This window comes from Cetorhinus maximus, chromosome 3 (genome assembly GCF_964194155.1).
Source record: "Cetorhinus maximus chromosome 3, sCetMax3.hap1.1, whole genome shotgun sequence".
In the NCBI taxonomy this organism is placed as follows: domain Eukaryota; kingdom Metazoa; phylum Chordata; class Chondrichthyes; order Lamniformes; family Cetorhinidae; genus Cetorhinus; species Cetorhinus maximus.
This window is the reverse complement of record NC_135881.1, coordinates 74,127,359-74,149,285: the sequence shown is the minus strand read 5'-3', so window position 1 is coordinate 74,149,285 and position 21,927 is coordinate 74,127,359. Positions and strand designations below refer to the sequence as shown.

Here is a 21,927-nt window from a genome sequence, read left to right as displayed (position 1 = left end):
TTTCCTCTACGGCATTGAGCTCAGCTTTGGTGTGGCGAATGGTTTAATACGACACCCCACCAGCACCTATCCTATTTCACAACATTGAAGACCTTCTTAGAAATTGCTCATAATAATTTTGGCCAGTTATTTATATAAGTCCAGGCCACCCTTACCTCTCCTGCACTGTAACTGCGTAGACGCTGCAGATGTTGCCTGTGTGTTAAGTGGTTCGGCAGCCGGCCATTTTGAAGTGGAAGCCTAGGATCAATAAATGTTGTTGCTCGACTGTTGTGATCAACAAAAAATGACTGGAATGGAGAATATTTCCATTAGGAGAGTGACATTCCTCAGTAACAATACAGCACTAAATTAATTCAGATATGTTACACGGTATTAAAAAAAAGCTTCAGTGTAATTTATTTAAACCAATAAATAAATTGGTTTATTTAAACCAACATAATAATAGATCAAAATACATTTTCTTATGCAATGATTCATAGAGGTGGAGGGAAACAGAAGGAGACATAGGCCCATAACTTCCAGTGGAGTAGCAATTAAGTCGGATTGGCACTCCGCTTGCAGTTCCTTACCTGGAAATTCAGCCACTCCTATCTCGCCTGACCTTCCAACTCACACTGGGTGAGATTTGTGTAGTGCAGCGTGCTCCTGAGGCTTTGTGTCCAGGTCTGCAGTGTCAGCGGTAAGGAGGACACCCCTTTTTTACGGCACTAGCTGCCCTAATGCAAGTAAGTTTAAAGGTCCAGCCACTTTGAGTCGCCAGGGGGAGGATAAGTTTATAAGGCAAGTGGGCAGAATTTGGGGCGGTGGGGGGAGGGGGCAGTGTCAGGTGGCCATTTGGGGGGCTGGGCGTACAGTTGGGGGAGGTTCTGTGCGGGGTCGGAGGATCCCATGGGAGATCTGGGGGAAAGTCAGAGGGCGGGGAGGGTGGTTGAGGGGGTCCCACGGGGAGTTGGGGTGTGGGGGTGCAATCAGGGGGGTGGGGTGGGTAGTCAGGGGTCCCTTGGAGGGTTGGAGGGTGTCAGGGGCGTACTCGGGGCTGTGGAGTAGTGGTGTTAGTCCCCTGGAGGCTCGGGGTGGGTCAGTACTATAGCTAGCCAGAAGCTAGAAGTGGTTTTAATTCTTCTAACTTCTTCTCGGTGAGTATTACTGTAACTCAGAAGGAATCATCCGAAGTTTGTGATCTAAATTGCATTTTCGGATGGTTCCCAGTCTAGGGCAATTGCCCATTAGAAGTTTGAAATTCCCAGGCAATTGCCATGCAATCCTTATCAGGGAACATCTGGGGGGGTGGGGTGATGGGGAAGTTCCACAGCGCATCTTTGGGTACCATCCAGATGCACTGTGGAACTTCCCCATCACCCCACCCCCTAATCCGAAAGTTAGAATATTTGGATTTGGAAATTGTGAGCAATGTTAGTTTTTGTATACAAGTTGAAAACATTATCAAATTTCTCTTTCAGTTATTATAATACGAATAACCTGTTTGGAATAAGTGGATCAAAGATTTTGTTAAAGCAATGATGTAAACAATGAACGTGATAACATTGCACAAATTACATAAAATTACATATTACGTAAAATTTACAGCACAGAAGTAGGCCATTCATCCCAACTAGTCTCTGCCGGTTCTTATGACCCACACAAACCTTTTCTCAACTCTTTCAGTATATTCTTTTGTTCCTTTTGCCCCTATGTACTTATCAACATCCTTGGTTTTTGATATACTTTGTGTAGTTTGGTTTAATAACTTCATGCCCATATACTTGTATATATGTATATATGCGCATGCAAATGTACATGTACACATACACATAAAGATTGTGGTTGATCTGCGACCTAACACCATATACTCTTCTTTGCTCCATAATCCTTAATACCTTTTGGTTGACAAAAATCTGTCAATCTCAGTTTTAAGGTTCACAGTTAATCTAGCATCAATTGCCGTTAGCAGAATAAAGGAATGTCCCTAACTCCCCTGTAACCATTAATGTGTGCCAACCGTGAGGCTTGCCGGTATATTTAGCTCTCTGACTAAGCTAGTCTCAACAAGTAATGATGATGCACACGTGAATAAAGTGAAACCAATGTAATGTGAATTATTTCCAAGTGAAATTTAAATTGGAAAAAAAACCGCCTTTCTGGTCTCAATAATTCTTATACTAATGGCAATGGAGTTGGGCATGAAAGTTTTGGCCATGATGCAGAGCTCTCTGTTTGAGCAGGAGACTCCTTTATCGCCAAGCCGTAGCTGCAGCATTATCAGCTGATGGTGGATTTCACCATTGAAAAGTGTCCACCACCACAGAATTGCACATATTTCCCATGCCCGTCGCTGGCACTTTAAATTTTAATTGTAATTACATGGAAAATGGAAAAAAGCAAGAGAGTGGAAGTGGCACACGCTTCCAGTTCCGCCATTGGGAATGGCGCTGACAAAATTCTGTCCCAAGTCTCTTTGGGCTTCCATTGTTGTCTGCCATTTCACTATTTAGAAGGTATCCAGTTCTGTTCTTTTTAGGTCGAAAGTGGATGATCTTACGTTTGTCACAGTTTTGCCCATTCACTTATTCCATCAATCTTGCTTTATAATTTTATCCTTACTGCTACATTGCTTGCCAATCTTTTGTGTTATTATCAAATTTGATACTTGGCTTTCTATTCCATCATCTATGCTGTTAATAAATATGATGAACAGTTCAGGCCCCAACACTAATCCTTGCAGAACACCACTAGTCACATTCTGCCAAGAATACCTTCCCATTATCCCTACCTTTGTCTCCTGTTGCTCAGCCAATTTCCTTCAATTTGCCTTCAATTCTATGAACTTCATCTTTAGCTAACAGTTTCTTTAATGCCTTCTGGAAGGCCATATAGGTAACATTCCCCTGTCCACTAGTCATCATCTTTTGAAAAATTCAATGAGGCTCATTAGGCAGATTCTTGGCTGGCAAGGCAGTCAAGGGTATGGGGGCAGGGGGTGGTTGGGGGGGGGGGGCAGGAATGTAGAGGCCACAATCAGTTCAGCTATGATTTTATCAAAAGACAGAGCAGGCTCGAGGGGCTCAATGGCCTACTCCTGCTCCTAACTCATATGCTCATATGTAGGCATGATCTACCCTACATGAATCCCTGCTGGCTCCCTCTGATCAATTGAAAATGATCATGGTCATCTTATCCTTAATTGTAGACTCTAGCAATTTCTTGACAACAGAATTTAGGCTAACTGGTCGATAATTCCCTGGTTCCCCTCTTCCCTACCCTGCCCCCATCAACTTTTTAAAATATTAACTGTTGTGCAACTTTCCAATCTAAAGCAATAGTTCTTGAATTAAAAGAACTTTGAAAGGTTAAGGTATCTACTTCCCAAACTCTTCTAACAATCTTATAACACAGAATGCTTAATCTCCAGTCATCGCCAAACTTCAGTTAAAGCAGTTTTCTTGTCCTACTACAGCCATTGTTTTTAGCTTCCCAACTGCATTTTTTAATGCTTCTAGCAGTGCTATCCAATAGGATTTCATTGTTCACCAAACTTATGGTGATAAGGTCACCATATTCACACATGATACAAAATAACTGCAATACTAATAAAACAAATATGCAGTCCTTTGAGAATATGTTTGAGGTTTTAAACTGTCAGCAATCAAGACCAATACACTCACTGCCAGAGCCAGGAGAACAGTTTCAAAAGGGTTTACAATCCAATAGTTCCACAAGGCAAGTCAGTTTATACAGTCTCAAAGGGTGGTGACAATATGTTAACTGAAGTGTTCTGTTTCTGACAGTGTGCTCCAGTTTATTTCCAAATTTCTTCAAGAGTAAATTGTTCCTATTTTATTTGGATTGATGTATTAGGAGACTCAGGGATGGAAAAGAATCAACAAATCTATTGGCTTCTGCACTCTGACTCTTACCATGACTCTTATTCTCTGTTGCCTGCAATTAACAAACACAATCTCTGGACATTCAATAGACCTTTGGCTCCTGGCCAACCTCCTGTAATCACAGCTTTCATGCCAATAGTGCACTATTCTTGTCAACCACTAATTTCAATAGAGCTATTAAGATGAAAGCTGAACACATTTCAAAGTTGTTGCACTGCCTCAGCTTGCGGGTCGGAGCACTTTCTCTGGTTGAAGAGATGGAATCTATGGAAATTTAAAGACACTGGAAGGTTCACCCTGGTGTGGCCAGAGGAGGAGTCACTGGAGTGAGCCTCATTGCTGGAAGTCAGGGCAGGAATTTTCAGAAGACTGAGGGAAATGATTTTTGACAGGCACTGGACATTACGACTCAGTGAAATGGGGAGAAACCCATTGGAAGCAGAGAGCAACTTTGGACTAGGTCCTGTAAAGACTGTAATTCTGAAGAGAGATGGTGTAATATATAAATGTGGGATGGGGTTTTCCGTCATGTTAGAAAGTCAAGGTGCTGGGGGATGGAGTTGGAGTTACCTTTTCTATAGTTTTCTTAGGTGGAGTAGTGGTAAAGTCACTGGGCTAGTAATCAAGAGACCAGATTAATGCTCTGGGGATATGGGTTCAAATCCCACCATGGCAGCTGGTGTAATTTGAATTCAGTTAATAAATCTGGAATATAAAGCTACTCTCACTAATGGTGCCATGAAACTATCATCGATTGTTGTAAAAACTCATCTGGTTCACTAATGTCCTTTTGGGAAGGAAATCTGCCATCCTACATGTGGCTCCAGACCCACAGCAATGTGGTAGACTCTTAACAGCCCTCTAAAATGACCTAGCAAGGGCAATTAGGAATGGGCAACAAATGCTGGCCTTGCCAGTGATACCCACAGGAAAAAAAGTTTAGTATATTAGTTGCCTACTAAGTAATATTTAGTAAATGTTGATATAAGATTGTTTGTTACAGTTAATGGCTAAAAACGTGAAATTTTTGAGTCGGTCACTGGGAATTCAAGTTTCCTTTAAAAAGTTATCAATCTCTATGGGGATCATAACTACATAGAGTTTAGCCCTCTTTCCTGGTTGCAATCAGTAAATTTGACCACTTTTCTTTTTCTATTGTCACTTCCTCCCTGCCCTTTGTTGCTCGCAAAGCCTTTTTCAAAATCTATAGTTAACATCTTAGGAGCATCATTGCTCAGAAAATTCTCTGGTTTCTTGGTCCACCTTGTGTGAACTCCCTCCTATCATACAAGTTTAAAATCTTCCTCCTCTATACGGTTAATCTTCTCTACAAAAAGGGCACTTTGGTTCAGGTCACTTCTGAACAGCTTTTGTCTTTCTCAGGGTTTTCCCAATGCCCCCAAAATCCCAAATCCTCCCTTCAGGCATGCATTTTTTAAGGATGCCTCTAATCTTTCTCTTCTTAACCACCCTTTTAATCATATGGTGCAGCTTTGATTCGAACTATGCAAACTCAACTAAATTGTATTCTTTCTTCTTTCATTGATTCCAACAGGAGCCAAGATTCCTGGCTGGCCAGAAGCTTTTCTGCAAGCTCCATACTTTCCTTACTCAAGCACCTGGGAGGCAGCAGAACATTTGTGGTTCCTTTTTGTGATTGCAACAAAGATCGTCTGTCTCATAATCGTCCAATTCCCCAACAGCTACCATTCACCTGTTCTCCTTGTTAATGTTAATTTATCCACTCTGAGTAGCACATTGTGCTATGGTTTAATTGAGCAGCCTTACCCTTCTTATTTCACCTCATGGGGGTCAAGTTAAAGAATAGTCAGTAGACGAAGCTAACATCACAGAGATTCACTTTATTGACTCCCTTGCAATTATTCATCCATTTTTCTACTTCCTGAATCCTCTCAATCTCTGGAATGTACATCTGTGGGACTTTTCCTTCTCCCACACACTGTGGAGTGAGGAGTGGCTAGTGGGCTCCACACTTCTTTACTTAATTGGCACAACCTGCCAATCCACTTTAAACCTGTACGTCTCCTGAATCCTCTATGGATCCAGGAATGTACAGATCGTATCCTGGCTTAGCATCTTCTGTTGCCATACTAACCACACCAGCTGCTGCACTACATACAAGTATTAAATATGGAGGAAAAAAAGAATATTTTCCATATCTGCCCTGGCCCAATTGACGCAGGAAAAACACTGAGCTGGGCCAAAATGTCCTCCCTTATTTGTCTTATACTTTTGTCTTTTAACCAAAAATATGTATAAAAAGGTGAGGAAAAGAATTCACTCATAGAAGCATAATACTGGAAATCTTAAATGAAAACAGAAAATGCTGGAAATACGTAGCAGGCCTGACAGCATCTGTGAAGAGAGGATCATCGTAAATATTTCAGGTTAGTGGCTTTTCATCAGAACTTTCACTGAGTATTTCCAACATTTCTCTTTTCATACAGGCTCTTGGAGACATCTGTCTCAACGATTTCATTCCTCAATGGCACGACGGTGGGCGATGTGGGCAGACAGCAGCTTTGCAATTTGCTGCCGATGAGCTCATCAACTAGTTCTGATGAAAGGTCATTGACCTGAAACATTAGCTCTATTTCTCTCTCCACAGGTGCTACCTGAGCTGCTGAATATTTCCAGCGTTTTCTACTTTTATTTCAGATCTTCAGCACCTGCAATATTTCGCTTTTGTACAAGGTTAATTGTACAATTACCTGCACTTAGTCATGTAGTAAGGCAGCACTGTAAACTGAACTGCACCAAGCAAGGAGTTCCACATAGCCTACATTATCAATTATAAGGATGTTGCACTCTTATTGAGTGCAACAATATTTTGGAAATTAAACTTTTTGAAAGAGCTGTTAGACTGGGGGAGGCAGATTAAACATGGAGACTTTTGTTACTTGACTGGGTAGCAAAATTACAATGATTTTTTAAAAATGTGTTCATTGAATAATACAAAAGATATATATGCTACTCATTTAATAACACTGACCTGAAGAAATATTCCATACTCTTGGACCTAGCCTTTCTTACCTTGCCCTGTTGATCTGTCTTTATCTCCCATCCTCGAGGCAGTTCTAACTGTGTATCTGCAAACATGTTCAGGAAAGTCACCAAGTCCCTGTTATGCTGATACCGCTCAAAATTCCGGGCATCCTTGCGGATCTTCAGTATCATATGCTTCAAGCAAGTACTATTGGTAAATATTCGATAGGCACTCTGCGAATGGAAGAAATTGTTTGAGCAGGTCTGTTATGCTGCTTTCTGAAGGAAATAGTAAATTATTGCTGTGGTTTACTGTAAAATCACGTTCATGGTCCAGAACATAACAGATGCTTAGGAGTGTATTATGTAGAGTACGGAGTGTTATATGGTAATAAAAGTAATATGCTTTAAAAAAGGTAGAGAAAACTTGCATTGACATACTGCCATTCATGTTATCATGTTTCCCCAAATTGTTTTACAACCATTTAAGTACTTTTGTAGCCACTGTTTTAATACAGCGAAGTGTAACAGCCAATTTATACACAGCAATGTGATAATGAGCAGATAATACAGTTTCTTGACTTTGGCTGGGGGTTAAATGCTGGTCAGGACACAGGAGAATTCATATATGTCCTTTTTGAAAAATGCTCTTTCCATCTAAAAGGATATAAGGGCCTTGATTTAATGCCCCATCTAGTCTCAGCTGAAAGATAGTGCAGCACTCTCTCAGTATGGTACTCAAGTACAGCCTCGGTTATGTGCTCAAGGTTATCAACATCTGGGCAAGAATTTTCCCGTCGGCGAGCAGGGGCGGGGCCCGTCAGAACTCCCGACGTTATCCCAGGTCATTTGCATTTTCAGGTCGGCGGGGATGCAGCCGAGTCAGCTGTGCACCCGCCGACCTGTCAACGGCCTATTGAGGCCATTCAAAAAGCAATTAAAGCAATTAGTGGACCTGCCCGTCCAACCTTAAGGTTGGAGGGCAGGTCGGGAGCGCTGGCAGCCACCTGAAGAAGCATAAAACCTCATCCACGGGCGTGATGAGGTTTCATGACTGAATTAAAAAATTAAAATGAACTTTTACTTAAAGTTATGTATATATCCCAACTCATGTGACATTGTCACAAGAGAGGACATGGATGGTTAATGAAATTTTTGAAAGAATAACTTTTTCCCTTTGGGAACCGATCTCCCTGAGGCAGCACTTAGTCTCAGGGAAGGAGCGCACTTCCGCATTTGCCATTCCACCCCCCCCCCCGCCTGCACAGGGAGCGCACAGCGCTTCCGTGCACGGGCCTTAATTGGCCCGCCCATGAAAAATGGCGGCGTGCTCCCGCACTTCTCCCCCCAACGGGGAGAAAATTTTGTCCCTGGAGATGTGCTGCTGCTTGAGTTCTTCCCACTGGTTCTGCTTTGCATAATATAGTACCCATGAAGTTCAGTGAAATTCAAGCTGCAGGTTTACCATATCACAAGGTACGATGCAGAGTGTATGTATCATGTGATTCACAGTACTGAGGTACTGTACTACATGATTTATATTGCAGAATTACCAATTTGTTTGCATTGAAACATTGATTATGTCTCACTTTGTTTATATCATGAGGGAAACAGTAGATGGTAGGTATCAGGTGAAATAAAGTGTGAGCAGTTTCTGAATGCTACCTGAGTCCGGTGATATGTTAGTCTCAAAACTCTGTGTTGTTTCCTATTCCACTTGATATACGTGACTAACAGATATGTTGTTCTTGGCTAATGAGATACTGGTGGAGAATATGACTGAAAGTGAATACCAGTCAGGAACTAACTGGGCACAATGGGAGGTAGCAATAATCTGAACATCATGGTCTGGGAAGGGATTGTGCTTTGTCATAACCGAAGCCCGCCATGCCATTTGTGGTAAGTGCCCATGGAATGGGAATGGGTTAATGTTCCAGTAGCCCTTGACTGGAGCTCAGTGCAGGGCAGTGGCAATCAGCAGTGATGATGGAAACCTTCTACACACATCTATAGGTTTAAAGCGGTCCGCCTAACACTGGATTCTTGCCCTCAGCGATACAGCATTGCAGTCATTTTAGAGAAAAGCACCAGGAATTACATTTATTTCTCTTTTTTGAAAACAAACACTTCTTTCTTATGTTGTATTGTGTGAGCAGACTTCCCATCATAGATGTTCCAGCAGAATTAAAACACTGATGGCAATAAAATTTAAATACTGATTCACATCTCTTAACAAGAGAATCAATGTAACACAGCAAATAAGCAGATAAAACCAAATTGTACTCAAACTCATCTTGGATGATAGTTGCATTTATTAATACTACAGTGCAATATGTACAATGGATCAGTTCAATGAACTCAATTCATTTTAATTTCTTGAGCAGGGTTTGCCTTGTTTGTAGTGTTGTCAAACTTATTGGATTATGTTGGAGTATCCCAGAATTAAAGATAAATCTCCCAGTGATGACTGCGAGCAATCCAACAGAAAAAACACAACGGCCAGAATTTCACGCTCCACTGCTGGAGAGCTTTTAGGCGGGTGGGGGTGGGGGGGTGGGGAGGGCTGGGGCAGTGGAAATTTAAGGAACAGAATTCCCTCTGGGTTCCTGCCTGCCCCGACCACACAGCGATTTTACACTGGGGCAGGCAAGGCCTCAATGGGAAGCCTGCCCCTGCCCCAATTGAGACACTAATTGACCACTAAAGGGCTGTTTTTCACTCAACCTCAACTTTTAGGCTGGTGTGGGGGAAACCCATAAGAGACCGGCCTAGGTCTCAGGAAAGGGGGGGTGGTGGACGCCTCCATCCAAAGTCCCCTCTGACTGCCTCGTCCTTTCCCCAACATCCCAGTTGCTCCTTTTGCGCCCTGACCAGGCTTCCCCTGGGACCCCTTAAACTTACCTTCACCTCTGGTTCTGGGACTTAGGCTCAGGCATGTTTGGTGAACTTTCTCTTCAGTCCACTGCAGTTCTTGTTGCTGGGGCTGAAGTCCCGCCTGCAGCCACTTAACGCTCACTTGAGTGTGAAATGGCTGCGGGGCACTTGGAGTCGGAGGGGATATGTTCCTCATCGTCTCTTCAGATGGCACTGCCATTCGGAAAATTCAGGCCAAGAATATTTTAATTTAGTTTTTCACCCTGGCCAGACCCACAATAAACAGTAGGTCTGCCATGTGTCCAAGATGTAATGTAGCCCTGGAAAAACCACACGATGTGGAGTGGTTTCTGGAGTGCAGAGGATTCTGGGCATTTTGGTTTCCATTATTGATCAATTGCCATGAGATTGCAACCAATGGCAAATACAATGGATTGGTTGGAGGGGGAGGTCATGTGATGAAATCTCCTGAATTACAGTCCAATTGGAATTGGCAACCTGGCCTATTTAGACTACCTGATACCAATGTCTAAAAGGCTTGTCATGAAAATATGAGGCAAACTATAATCATATCTCAGAGAGTATGATCATATTGGCCCATCTTCTGGTCAGCAATGGAGCAGGACTACATACACACCACTGACCGTGTTCAAAACTGTGGCCGTATCTTTTTTTTAATTCATTCATGGGATGAAGGCATCGCTGGCTAGGCCAGCATTTATTGCCCATCCCTAATTGTCCTTGTTCAGAGGGCATTTAAGAGTCAACCACGTTGCTGTCGATCTGGAGTCACATGTAGGCCAGACCAGGTAAGGACAGCAGATTTCCATCCCTAAAGGACATTAATGAACCAGATGGGTTTTAACAACAATTGACAATAGTTTCATGGTCATCACTAGACTTTTAATTCCAGATTTTTATTGAATTCAAACTCCACCATCTGCCATGGCAGGATTCGAATCCAGATCCCCAGAGCATTACCCTGGGTCTCTGGATTACTAGTCCAGCAATAATACCACAAAGTTCAGGGAATTTCACTGTTTTAAAATGTGCCTGTTATCTGCTTTAAACTCTAGGTCACGCCACTACACCCGACACTGCTCACCCCGCCGACACTGCTCACCCCCTCCCCGACACTGCTCACCCCCTCCCCGACACTGCTCACCCCGCCGACACTGTTCGCCCCCACAGGCACTACTCACTCCCTCCCCGAAACTGCTCACCCCCCCGACACTGCTCACCCCCTCCCTGACACTGCTCACCCCTTCCCCGACACTGCTCACCCCTTCCCCGACACTGCTCACCCCCTCCCCGACACTGCTCACCCCCTCCCCGACACTGCTCACCCCCTCCCCGACACTGCTCACCCCCTCCCCAACACTGCTCACCCCCTCCTACACTGCTCACCCCCTCCTCCAAAACTGCTCACCCCCACCCCCCGACACTGCTCACCCCCTCCCTGACACTGCTCAACCCCTCCCCGACACTGCTCACCCCCTCCCCGACACTGCTCACCCCTTCCCCGACACTGCTCACCCCTCCCCAACACTGCTCACCCCCTCCCCAACACTGCTCACCCCCCCCTACACTGCTCACCCCCTCCCCCAAAACTGCTCACACCCACCCCCCGACACTGCTCACCCCCTCCCCGACACTGCTCACCCCCTCCCCGACACTGCTCACCCCCTCCCTGACACTGCTCAACCCCTCCCCGATACTGCTCACCCCCTCCCCGACACTGCTCACCCCTTCCCCGACACTGCTCACCCCCTCCCCAACACTGCTCACCCCCTCCCCAACACTGCTCACCCCCCACTACACTGCTCACCCCCTCCCCCAAAACTGCTCACCCCCACCCCCCGACACTGCTCACCCCCTCCCCGACACTGCTCACCCCCTCCTACATTGCTCACCCCCTCCTACACTGCTCACCCCTCCCCCGACACTGCTCACCCCCACCCCCCGACACTGCTCACCCCCCCGACACTGCTCACCCCCTCCCCCGACACTGCTCACCCCCTCCCCCGACACTGCTCACCCCCACCCCGACACTGCTCACCCCCTCCCCCGACACTGCTTACCCCCTCCCCTGACACTGCTCACCCCCTCCCCGACACTGCTCACCCCCACCCCGACACTGCTCACCCCCGCCCCCGACACTGCTCACCCCCGCCCCCAACACTGCTCACCCCCCTCCCCGACACTGCTCACCCCCTCCCCCGACACTGCTCACCCCCACCCCGACACTGCTCACCCCCTCCCCCGACACTGCTCACCCCCTCCCCCGACACTGCTCACCCCCTCCCCGACACTGCTCACCCCCTCCCCGACACTGCTCACCCCCTCCCCCGACACTGCTCACCCCCTCCCCGACACTGCTCACCCCCTCCGCGACACTGCTCACCCCCTCCCCGACACTGCTTACCCCCTCCCCCGACACTGCTCACCCCCTCCCCGACACTGCTCACCCCCTCCCCCGACACTGCTCACACCCTCCTACACTGCTCACCCCCTCCCCGACACTGCTCACCCCCTCCCCGACACTGCTCACCCCCTCCCCGAAACTGCTCACCCCCTCCCCCGACACTGCTCACCCCCTCCCCGACACTGCTCACCCCCCTCCCCGAAACTGCTCACCCCTTCCCCCAACACTGCTCACCCCATCCCCGACACTGCTCACCCCCCTCCCCCGACACAGCTCACCCCCTCCCCGAAACTGCTCATCCCCTCCCCCAAAACTGCTCACCCCCTCCCCCGACACTGCTCACCCCCCTCCCCCGACACAGCTCACCCCCTCCCCAAAACTGCTCACCCCCTCCCCCGATACTGCTCACCCCCTCCCCCGAAACTGCTCACCCCCTCCCCCGATACTGCTCACCCCCTCCCCCGACACTGCTCACCCCCTCCCCGACATTGCTCACCCCCTCCCCCGACACTGCTCACACCCTCCCCGACACTGCTCACACCCTCCCCGACACTGCTCACCCCCTCCTACACTGCTCACCCCCTCCCCGACACTGCTCACCCCCTCCCCGACACTGCTCACCCCCCTCCCCGACACTGCTCGCCCTCCCTCCCCTGACATGCTGCTCATCCTCTCCGGCACTGTTCACCCTGCACCTCTCCCGGGTGTAGAGGATGGAGTGAGAAGTGTTTGGGGGTGGGGCTTTGTTTGGACTTTAGGGGGGGGTGAGGGATTGAGCAGTGTTGGGGGTTGAGGGTGAGCAGTTTTAGAGGTGTGGGTGGGGGTGAACTGTGTTGGGGGGGGTGAGGGTAAGCAGTGTCAGGGGGGCAAACAGTGTCAGGGGTGGGGGTGAGCAGGGTCAAGGGGGTGAGCAGTGTTAGGGGATGGGGTGTGAACAGTGTCGGGGGTGACCATTGTTGGGGTTGGGGGTGGACAGTATTGGGGAGGTGAGCAGAGTCGGGGGTGGGGTGAACAGTGTCAGGGGGTGAGCAGTTTCGGGGGTGGGGGTGAACAGTGTTGGGGGGGGGGTGAGCAGAGTCGGGGGTGGGGGTGAACAGTGTCTAAGGGGCGAGCACTGTCAGGGGTGGGGGAGAGCAGTGCCGGGGGTTGGAGGTGAGCAGTGTCGGGGGTGGGGGAGAGCAGTGTCTGGGGTTGGAGGTGAGCAGTATCGGGGGAGGGAGTAAGCAGTGTCGGGGGAGGGGGTGAGCAGTGTCGGGGGCGGGGGTGAGCAGTGTCAGGGGCAGGGGTGAGCAGTGTCGGGGGTTGGAGGTGAGCAGTGTTGGGGGCGGGGGTGAGCAGTGTCGGGGGAGGGGGGTGAGCAGTGTCTGGGGTTGGAGGTGAGCAGTGTCGGGGGCGGGGGTGAGCAGTGTCGGGGGCGGGGGTGAGCAGTGTTGGCGGGTGAGGGTGAGCAGTGTTGGCGGGTGGGGGTTACCAATGTTGGTGGGTTGGGGTGAGCAGGGGTGGGGGTGAACAGTGTCAGGGGTGGAGGTGAGCAGTGCCAGGGGTGGGGGTGAACATTGTGGGGGTTGGGGGTGTGCAGTGTTGGCGGGTGACAGTGATCAGTGTCGGGTGTGCAGATGTGCCAGAGTGCTTTGACACTCCTCCTGACTTAAAAGACTGCACTCGTAACAGAACAGCTCTAAATAAATCAGGATGAAAAACAGTGCAAGTAAACAGACCAAGTTTATAAGCTGACAGGTCCCTGGGAGGGGACGGTGGACCCATTTTTGGTGAACCAGATGTCCAGAGTTTGGGCATAAATTGGCTCCGTGGAATTTCCCCTATAGCAGTGAACATCTCAGCATCCACCAATATTGGGGCCTGAAGATCTGGGTCATTAATTTTAAATGCAACACACATTTTGAAGGTACAGCAACTAACAACTGGATTCCAAAATGGCAGTGTTGCTTAGAAAACAAGTTGTGGGTTTTTTGGTGGCCTCACCTTGCACAATCCTGATGGTAATCCTGTCTGACAGAGACAATTAGGATGATTCAAGTGATGAAATTGATCTTACTTCAGTGATTAAAAATGTAGAAAGATGAACCCTTGTCTGAAACTTAACTATCTTCTTGAAGGACATGGGACACAGTAGGATATTTTCCAGCCAATTTTTCTAATTGTTTTTCTAATAATTTTTCTAATTATTTTATCCAACAGACAATCACTTAGACAGAATGCACCAATTTTTTAAAAAGGGATTTATATACTTGTTTGATAAAAGGAATATTAAAGAGGATAGAGAGCAAGCAGGAGGGTAGGGTTAGACCAGCGGCCTCCTGTGGACAAACCTCCGGGTGCCAACTTGATGGGGCATGTGCTCCATTTCTGTGCTGTGACATTCCACGATTCAATGATTTTATTTACAACAGACCTAACACATGCCCTTGTTACAGTTACAGGGTCACACGTCACTCAGAATGGTCATACGCATTATGCCCAGCAATACAATTATCACCTTCTAAACCTGAAGATCGGACCCCTGCTGGTAAGTAGTTAGGATGCTTTCAATACACTTCTTAGTTTTGAATGTCAAGACGTGAGGTGATTACAAAGGTATTAAGTGGCTCCAGTGGCTGAACCAGTAGAGTCAGCTCCAATTTTCCCCATTTTATATCAAGAATTTGCAATGAATTTACAAAGCGATAGAAATATATTCAACAGGAAAATCTACCACAGCAGAAAATCAAAAAAAAAACTTGTAATAGCATTATTCCTAAGTATCCTTTATCAAAATAAATTTTAATATTTACTTTATATTCATTTGAAATATGGCTTTATTTCAGTGCCCTCTTGACTGGGACTTTCAGATAAATGGTGGACCTGGGGGTGAGGGTGTGTACTTTGAACTTTTGCCAAACAGGTGCAAAAGGTTGGTGTTGTGGATGTAGTAAGGTGATTATTTTCCTTTATTTTTCCTGATGTATTTGTGTTGTATTTTGTGTTATGATTATATATCATTTGCTGTTCCATTCTTTTCCCATTGCTTGCTTGGTGGCCCCTTCCTTCCCTCTTTGTTTCAGGTTATTCCTCTGCCTCAGTTTTCCTCTCAATCTAATGGTTTATTTACACTGACCAGAATTTTCTACCATGTGTGTGCACCTGACTTGAAGGAGCGTAAAATGATGTGTGATGACGTTGGGCGAGCGTCCCGAAGTCATTGCGCACTTGTGCGATATTTCGGTCGGCAGGCGCGCGTGGGTGTTGGCAGTGTGCCCGCTGACAATTGACAGGCCTATTAAGGCCATTAAAAATCTAATTGAATTAAATTTTTCACTGCCCGTCCAGCCTTACAGTTGGCGGGCAGGCAAAAGGGATTTTTTGCGAAACCTCATCCATGGGCGGGATAAGATTTCGATCTGTCATTAAAAAAAAACAAAAACATTTCAAACTAATTTCTAACATGTCCCTGCTCATGTGACAGAGTCGCATGAGGGGGCATGTTTTTAATATTTTAAAATTCTTTCCTTTTTATTTTTCAAAATCTTCATCTCTGAGGCAGCTCTGTGCCTCAGGGAGCTTTTCCTGCGCGCACCTGCACGCATGCGCAAAGTTCCCCACTCGCCCTCCTCCCCTCTCACACAGCCAGCGCTGAGCACTGCAGCACTTAATTGGCCCGCCAGCATGAAATCGAGGTCACGGCCTGATCGCGGGCAGCGGTCGGCTTCCTGACTGCTCCCGCTCGCGCCCGCTGAGCCCACCCAACGAGGGCAAAATCCTGGCCACTTCTTTTTTTTTCTCCATTTTGCAGTGTGTCTCTGCAGAATTTGTCTCCCTCCCCTTTCAGTGCCTATAATTTATCAGAATTATTTGGTAGCTGTCATATTACAGCCTTTCACAAAAGCATGCAAGGAAGGACAACCATTTTCAGGAGCCTTGATTACAGTCTCCAAGGAAAAATAAATTTGGAGACAGTCAGGATAGTTTCATTGCATGCAGACCTAGGTTAGGTATCATAGTAAAAATGATAGGAAACCAGGCAAGAAAGAAACTTGCAACATCTCAATTGTCTTAACAAAGGGAGTACCCGAGAGGCCGCTTGTAAATCATTTCCTTATTGAGATTATGAGTTTGATTTTTAATTGCCCGTGGGGGTGAGGTTGGGTGCACTTTGAAAATAGTACCCCCTGACAGTGGCCAGAATTTTTTGCTCGTCGGGCGGGCTGGGTGGGGGTGGGCAGGGGCAATCGGGAACCCAACCGTCGCCCGCGATCGGCTCTGCATTGCGATTTTACACGGGCAGGCCAATTAAGGCCCGCCCAGCATAAGATGCGACAGCGGCAACAGCGAGAAGGGGCGGCTGCCAGGTCCAACGGCAACCTGGTGGCCAATTCACAAGCGGCTCAGGCAGCCCCTGGAAGACTGCCATGGGGGGACACAGAGTTATCATGATGGATCCGGTTGCTGGTGGACACGGCAGGCAGGACGGCAGGTCGGCGGGGCAGTCGGCCCCGTGTTTCTCTGATGAGTGTCTCGCTGCCCTCCTGGAGGAGGTGGCAGCACGAAGAGAGATCCCTGTCCCCAGGAATGGGAGGAGGAGGCCCCCCCCACCTCACCAAAAGGGCCTGGGAGGAGGTGGCATCCAGGGTCAGCAGCCTTGATGTGGTGAGGCGCACATGGGTGCAGTGCCAGAAGCGCTTCAATGATCTCCTATGATAGGGAAGGGTGAGTACCGTGTTGGCATGGACCACTTAGCATAGCAGTTAAGAGATGCCTCCCCACCTTGGACCTCACAGGTCTTACAGTCTGAGTGGCAAATGTCAAAGAGAAAGCATCTGGGCAAGGGGGTGAGCCCTGGCTGCTTGGACTGAGTGTCGTGCGGCTCCAGGGTCATGAATCGGCTGAGCCCTGCGAGGTTTTCCTCAGGTGGGGTTGGCCAGGTGGCAATGGCAATGCAGGTACAGGGTGGACTAACCAATGCTCCTCTGTCCTTTCAGGAGAAAACATCCCATAACAATGCCGAGAGGTTGTGGACTGGCAGGGGACCCCCACACCTACTCATCTTGACCCGATATGAGCAGGTGGCCATGTATTTGGAGAGGTGCCATGCACCTAGGTCAACCAGCCATGTTGAGGTTGGGGTGCCACAGGGAGGTAGAGTGCAGTGCACGGAGGTCAGAATGTCTGTCATTGCAACCATTCCATTGTAGTCTCTAAATTGATGTGAGCCTTGAACCTGTAATCCCTATTGATAATGGAAAGGTGAGGGCACCATGATACAGATCTCTGTCTCATCCGGGTGCCAGGCATGCACAGTGACAGTGACTTCAACTAATGACATGTCCTTGTTCTTCCTTTCATGGTCACCAGCAGCCCATCGAGCTGAGGAGCCTGAATGCCCACTACTGACGCCAGAGGACAGAACCCAACAGAACGCACCTGCGTCACAACGGTCTCTCAAGCAGGCACCAGCGCAGAAACCAGCACCCCGGTAGGCATTAGATCGGCAGCTAGTATTTCAGAGCACATTGATGAGGGCACTTCACACTTGCTTGAGGTGCAGACAGAGGCAGAGAGTGCCCAGGGTGCTGCCAGTCGAAGGACTGCTGGAAACCAGGAACATGCTCAGTCGGTGGTTGATGATGGGCCTCTGGAGTCGTCCCTGAGGCAGCAGATGCTGGATGTCCAGCAGGGTGTGTGGGAGGATCTGGCAGAGATACATGAGGGAATGTGTGCCATGGTCTCCATTGTGGAGGAGTCCTTGCAGAGCATGAGCAATTCAATGACCCTCATGGCCGTGCGCAATGCCTTGTCCATGGAGAGAGTGGTGACTCTCATAGAGAGGCTCCTCCAGGAGTTGAATCAGTGGTTACTGGGGATGCGCTCGGACCTGCAAGCCGTCACACAGGCAATGACTTCAGGTGGTCACTGTCAGTGTGGGAGATGGATTGGACACCCAGTATCCCAGCTAGGTGCCCGTCCATCAATGGTGAGCAGGTAGGTCCAGAGCGACTTCATGTTGGCGCACGAGCTGCCTGTCATCTCTCAGGGCGCTCCGGGTGAGGGCAGCAGCTCCTCCACCCCTCTGCCAGTGATCGCGGCATCCGATGAGGCTGCAGCGACTGGGGAGATGCCAGCCAAGCCACTGGCCGCTCCCTCCCAGGCGGGGCCAGCACAGGCTCCATGGGCCAGTGGACGACCTCCAAGGTCATCAAGGCCAACAGGACAGCAGAGTGAGCAGGCTGTCTCCAATGCCGGTGCCAGCGAGGGGGGAGCACCTAGACATAGCACACACAAACAAAAACTTAAAGCACCTGAATCACAACATGGCCTGTGCACGGATGATATTTGTGTTCCCCACTTTTAATTTAATTCTTAATTGGTGTGATGAAGAACACCTCTGAATATCATTTGTTAACTTTATGCCAGGCAGCATATCATTAAATGTGTTTTTGCACAACAAGCCTCTAGGTGCTCTATTAGTCCTGCAGGTGCTGGGTAACCCATGATGTTATGATGACTTGTTTGTCATTGAGCTTTATTGAAATGGCACATAGTGCATGTTGTTCACCAAGCAAATGTTCCTGTCAGGTATCGAGTACGGAGCCTGCAGACCTGGCATGTGGTGGTGGTTCTTATTTGGTAGGCTAGCTGAAGGAGCGTTGGGTCAAAGTGTCCCGGGTGTCCCTGCCTCCCCGTAGGTTGCCAAGGTCAGCTTCTATGCCCTCAGCGTTCTCCTGAGCATGCCTGTCCTCGGACTCAGTACTGGACTCATTGTTTGTTGCCTGAGCAGCTGCGTCAACATCTTCTTCGTCCACTGCGTCCCCCCTTTCCAGCGCCAGATTGTGGAGAGCGCAGCATGCAACCACTATCAGTGACACACGATCTGGGGGGTATTGGAGTGCGCCCCCTGAGCAGTCCAGGCATCAGAAGCGCATCTTGAGAAGACTGATGGTTCTCTCCACCACAGCCCTTGTGGAGGCGTGGCTCCTATTGTACCGCTGCTCATCTTCTATTCTTGGATGGCGGAGAGGCGTAATGAGCCACCTTTTGAGGGGATAGCCCTTGTCATCCAGCAGCCATCCATCCTGCCGGGCTGGAGCGCTGAAGAGCCCCGGTACCTGGGAGTGACTCAGGATGTAAGCGTCATGGGAGCTGCCTGGGTACCTTGCACAAACTTGCAGGATCTGCATCCTATGGTCACACACTATCTGCACGTTCATGGAGTGGAAGCCCTTCCTGTTGACAAAGGCACCGGGCTCACCCGCTGGTGCCTTGATGGCCACATGTGTACAGTCGATTGCACCCTGGACACGGAGGAATCCAACAATTGCTGCAAAGCCTCTGGCTCACTCTGCCTGGCTGGCCTCATCCATAGGGTAGTGCATGAAAGTCAATGCACACCTGAACAGAGCGTCTGTCACCAGCTTGACACAACTGTGGACAGCTGATTGGGAGACTCCACAAAGATCACCCACTGACCCCTGGAAAGAGCCGGAGGCAGAGAAGTTGAGGGCCATCGTGACCTTCAGTGCCACTGGCATGAGGTGTCCACAGTCGGAGCTGATCTGAGGGCCGATCCTCTGACAGATGGAGGTCACTGTCTCCCTTGAGAGGCGGAGCCTCCTTCGGCATTGCATCTCAGACATATTGAGGTATGCGTCGCTGCCTGTAAACACTGGCAGCAGGATAGTGGTATCTTCTGGGGCCCCTTCCGCCTTGGACCCCCTGCTTTCCCTGCGCCCCCTGTGCCTGCGGCCTCTCCTCCCACAGGTTGCTCCCCTGAAGGCTGAATAGGGACACCTGTCCTCCTCCCCTTTCTGCCCCTCCCTTCCTTCTCAGGGGAGGTGTCTCCAGCGGAGACCACAATCCCCATTACCAGGGTAAGGGAAGGCTGTCTGATACCTGGAAGGCCTCAAGTGATATGAATCCTCCAGGGGCCTGGAAAACAACACTGAGTCCTGAACTGAAGCCTCTTATTTCTGTCAAAGCAGCTCTGAAGCAAAATGAAGGTGCCCTGTTCACACAAGCAAACAGCAGCAAGTTATAAGCTGAAGTAGAAACTACTCACATTAACAAGCCCACTCACCCCTCTTATCCCGCCCGTGGATGAAGTTTTTGAAAATGTGGCTTGCCCGCCTGCCCATTTAGTTCACCCGACGGCCTGAAAATCGCACGGGCCACATAAACTCCAGGACAATTGGTGTCTCAAGAGCCTTAACTGGCCCATTAATTAATGGTAGGCGCACATCCGTCTTCATCACGCACCTGCCTAGCGAAACACCGCGTGGGTGTGCGTTGGCATCAGCTCAGCTGACATCAACGAGCTTAATCTCTCGGTCAGACGTGTCAGGCACGCACCCAAACGCCGACCTAAAAATTCTGCCCAGTGTGTCTGTCTTCCGATGCCTCTGAACACGCTGCTATTTTCAGAGCAAAGGTGGTGGGGACATGGGGGCTGGTGGTGCCGTGGTGGTTACAGCCGGCACTCACTCTCCTCCAAGTAACTGTCCATTAAGTTCCTTGAAGAGCCTAATAACAGGATGGGGAGAGTCAGAAGGTGATTTTCAAGTCGCAGATCAGGAAAAGTGAGCAGTATGGTTCACATTAGTGCACACAACTGTCGGGAGCAATGCAGAGTAATGTTTCTGCTGAAGTAAAATTGTTGGGAAGAAGAGTTATTCACACAGAGGGGGCCTCATATCTTTTCAATGACTGTATGGTCACTTGTATGTATTGAGAGGTTGCTGTCCCTCTGCTCTCCTGCCTGCCTCAATCTGCAAGGCAATCACACTGCACTCTAGCAGTGCCCAATACATTAATTGGGCGCCAAGCTCACCTCCGGTCCATTTAGGGAAAATGTATTTTAAAATAGCATCGCATGAGTGATACAGACGTGGTGCAGGGTCAGGACTCAGGAATGATCTAGGTGTCGGGTTCCTGACCCCCAATTGAAAATCCAGCCCTATAAGTCAACATAACTGGACACAAAAACATAAGTAGTCTCTAGGTCACATTATTAAAAGAACAGATTGATGACAAAGCGTTTATCAACAGAAATGGTTTGTCAACCATCAGAGAGCACAGGAAAGGACAGAATATGAGAATCCAGAGAAGAATGTAAAAAAATAAAGCACGCAGGTTCAGAAGACATCTAATAATGGGAACATAGCAAAGAGCAGAACAATGCAGAATGTATCAGTAATGTAACAACACAAAGATAATATAAGTAGCAGAATAAGAGCACAGCAATTATAAAGCACAATGAATTGGAGAATACAAAAATGCAGAGAATATGGATATAGAATGGACAATACAGTGATTTTGGATCATATAAGAAAGGAAACCATAGAACAGTCTAAGAGAGTAAGGCAGAAATCATAAGATAATTATGAGCACAGCAATGCCAAGCAATGTAGGACTATTATATGTAAGTATACATTACTTTCTAAAGTTTTAAGTTACCAGGCCATACAACAATTTCAGGGATTTAAAAGGGTACTTACATTATTTGAATGTAGCACAGTGAAGAACTCAGGATTTGTGATAAATTTGACAGTTGGAGACTGCAATAACATGTTAACTTTCTGGGAACTCACTGGAGACAAAGAGCCTTCACGTCTCAGTTCTAGTAAAATGAGGAGGCAAGATATTATTCCTTAAGTATAGCATCACAAAGAAATGTATTGATTTTGAAGTAAAGAGAACTTAAAAATAATAAAATTGGACTACATTATATTTTAAGGTACTGAGTGT

At 48.1% G+C, this 21,927-nt stretch overlaps 1 protein-coding gene across 1 annotated transcript in view; it reads right to left on the bottom strand.

Moving 5' to 3' along the window:
* LOC144678727 (E3 ubiquitin-protein ligase HECW1-like) overlaps window positions 1-21,927 on the bottom strand; it is a 676,338-nt gene that overhangs the window by 163,554 nt on the left and 490,857 nt on the right. Inside the window, exons 13-15 of the mRNA XM_078538571.1 lie at window positions 21,678-21,799; window positions 6,942-7,127; window positions 156-290 (exon numbers count right to left, since the gene is read on the bottom strand). Coding sequence (XP_078394697.1) covers window positions 156-290; window positions 6,942-7,127; window positions 21,678-21,799 — 443 coding nt within the window. The remainder of the gene's footprint in view (window positions 1-155; window positions 291-6,941; window positions 7,128-21,677; window positions 21,800-21,927) is intronic.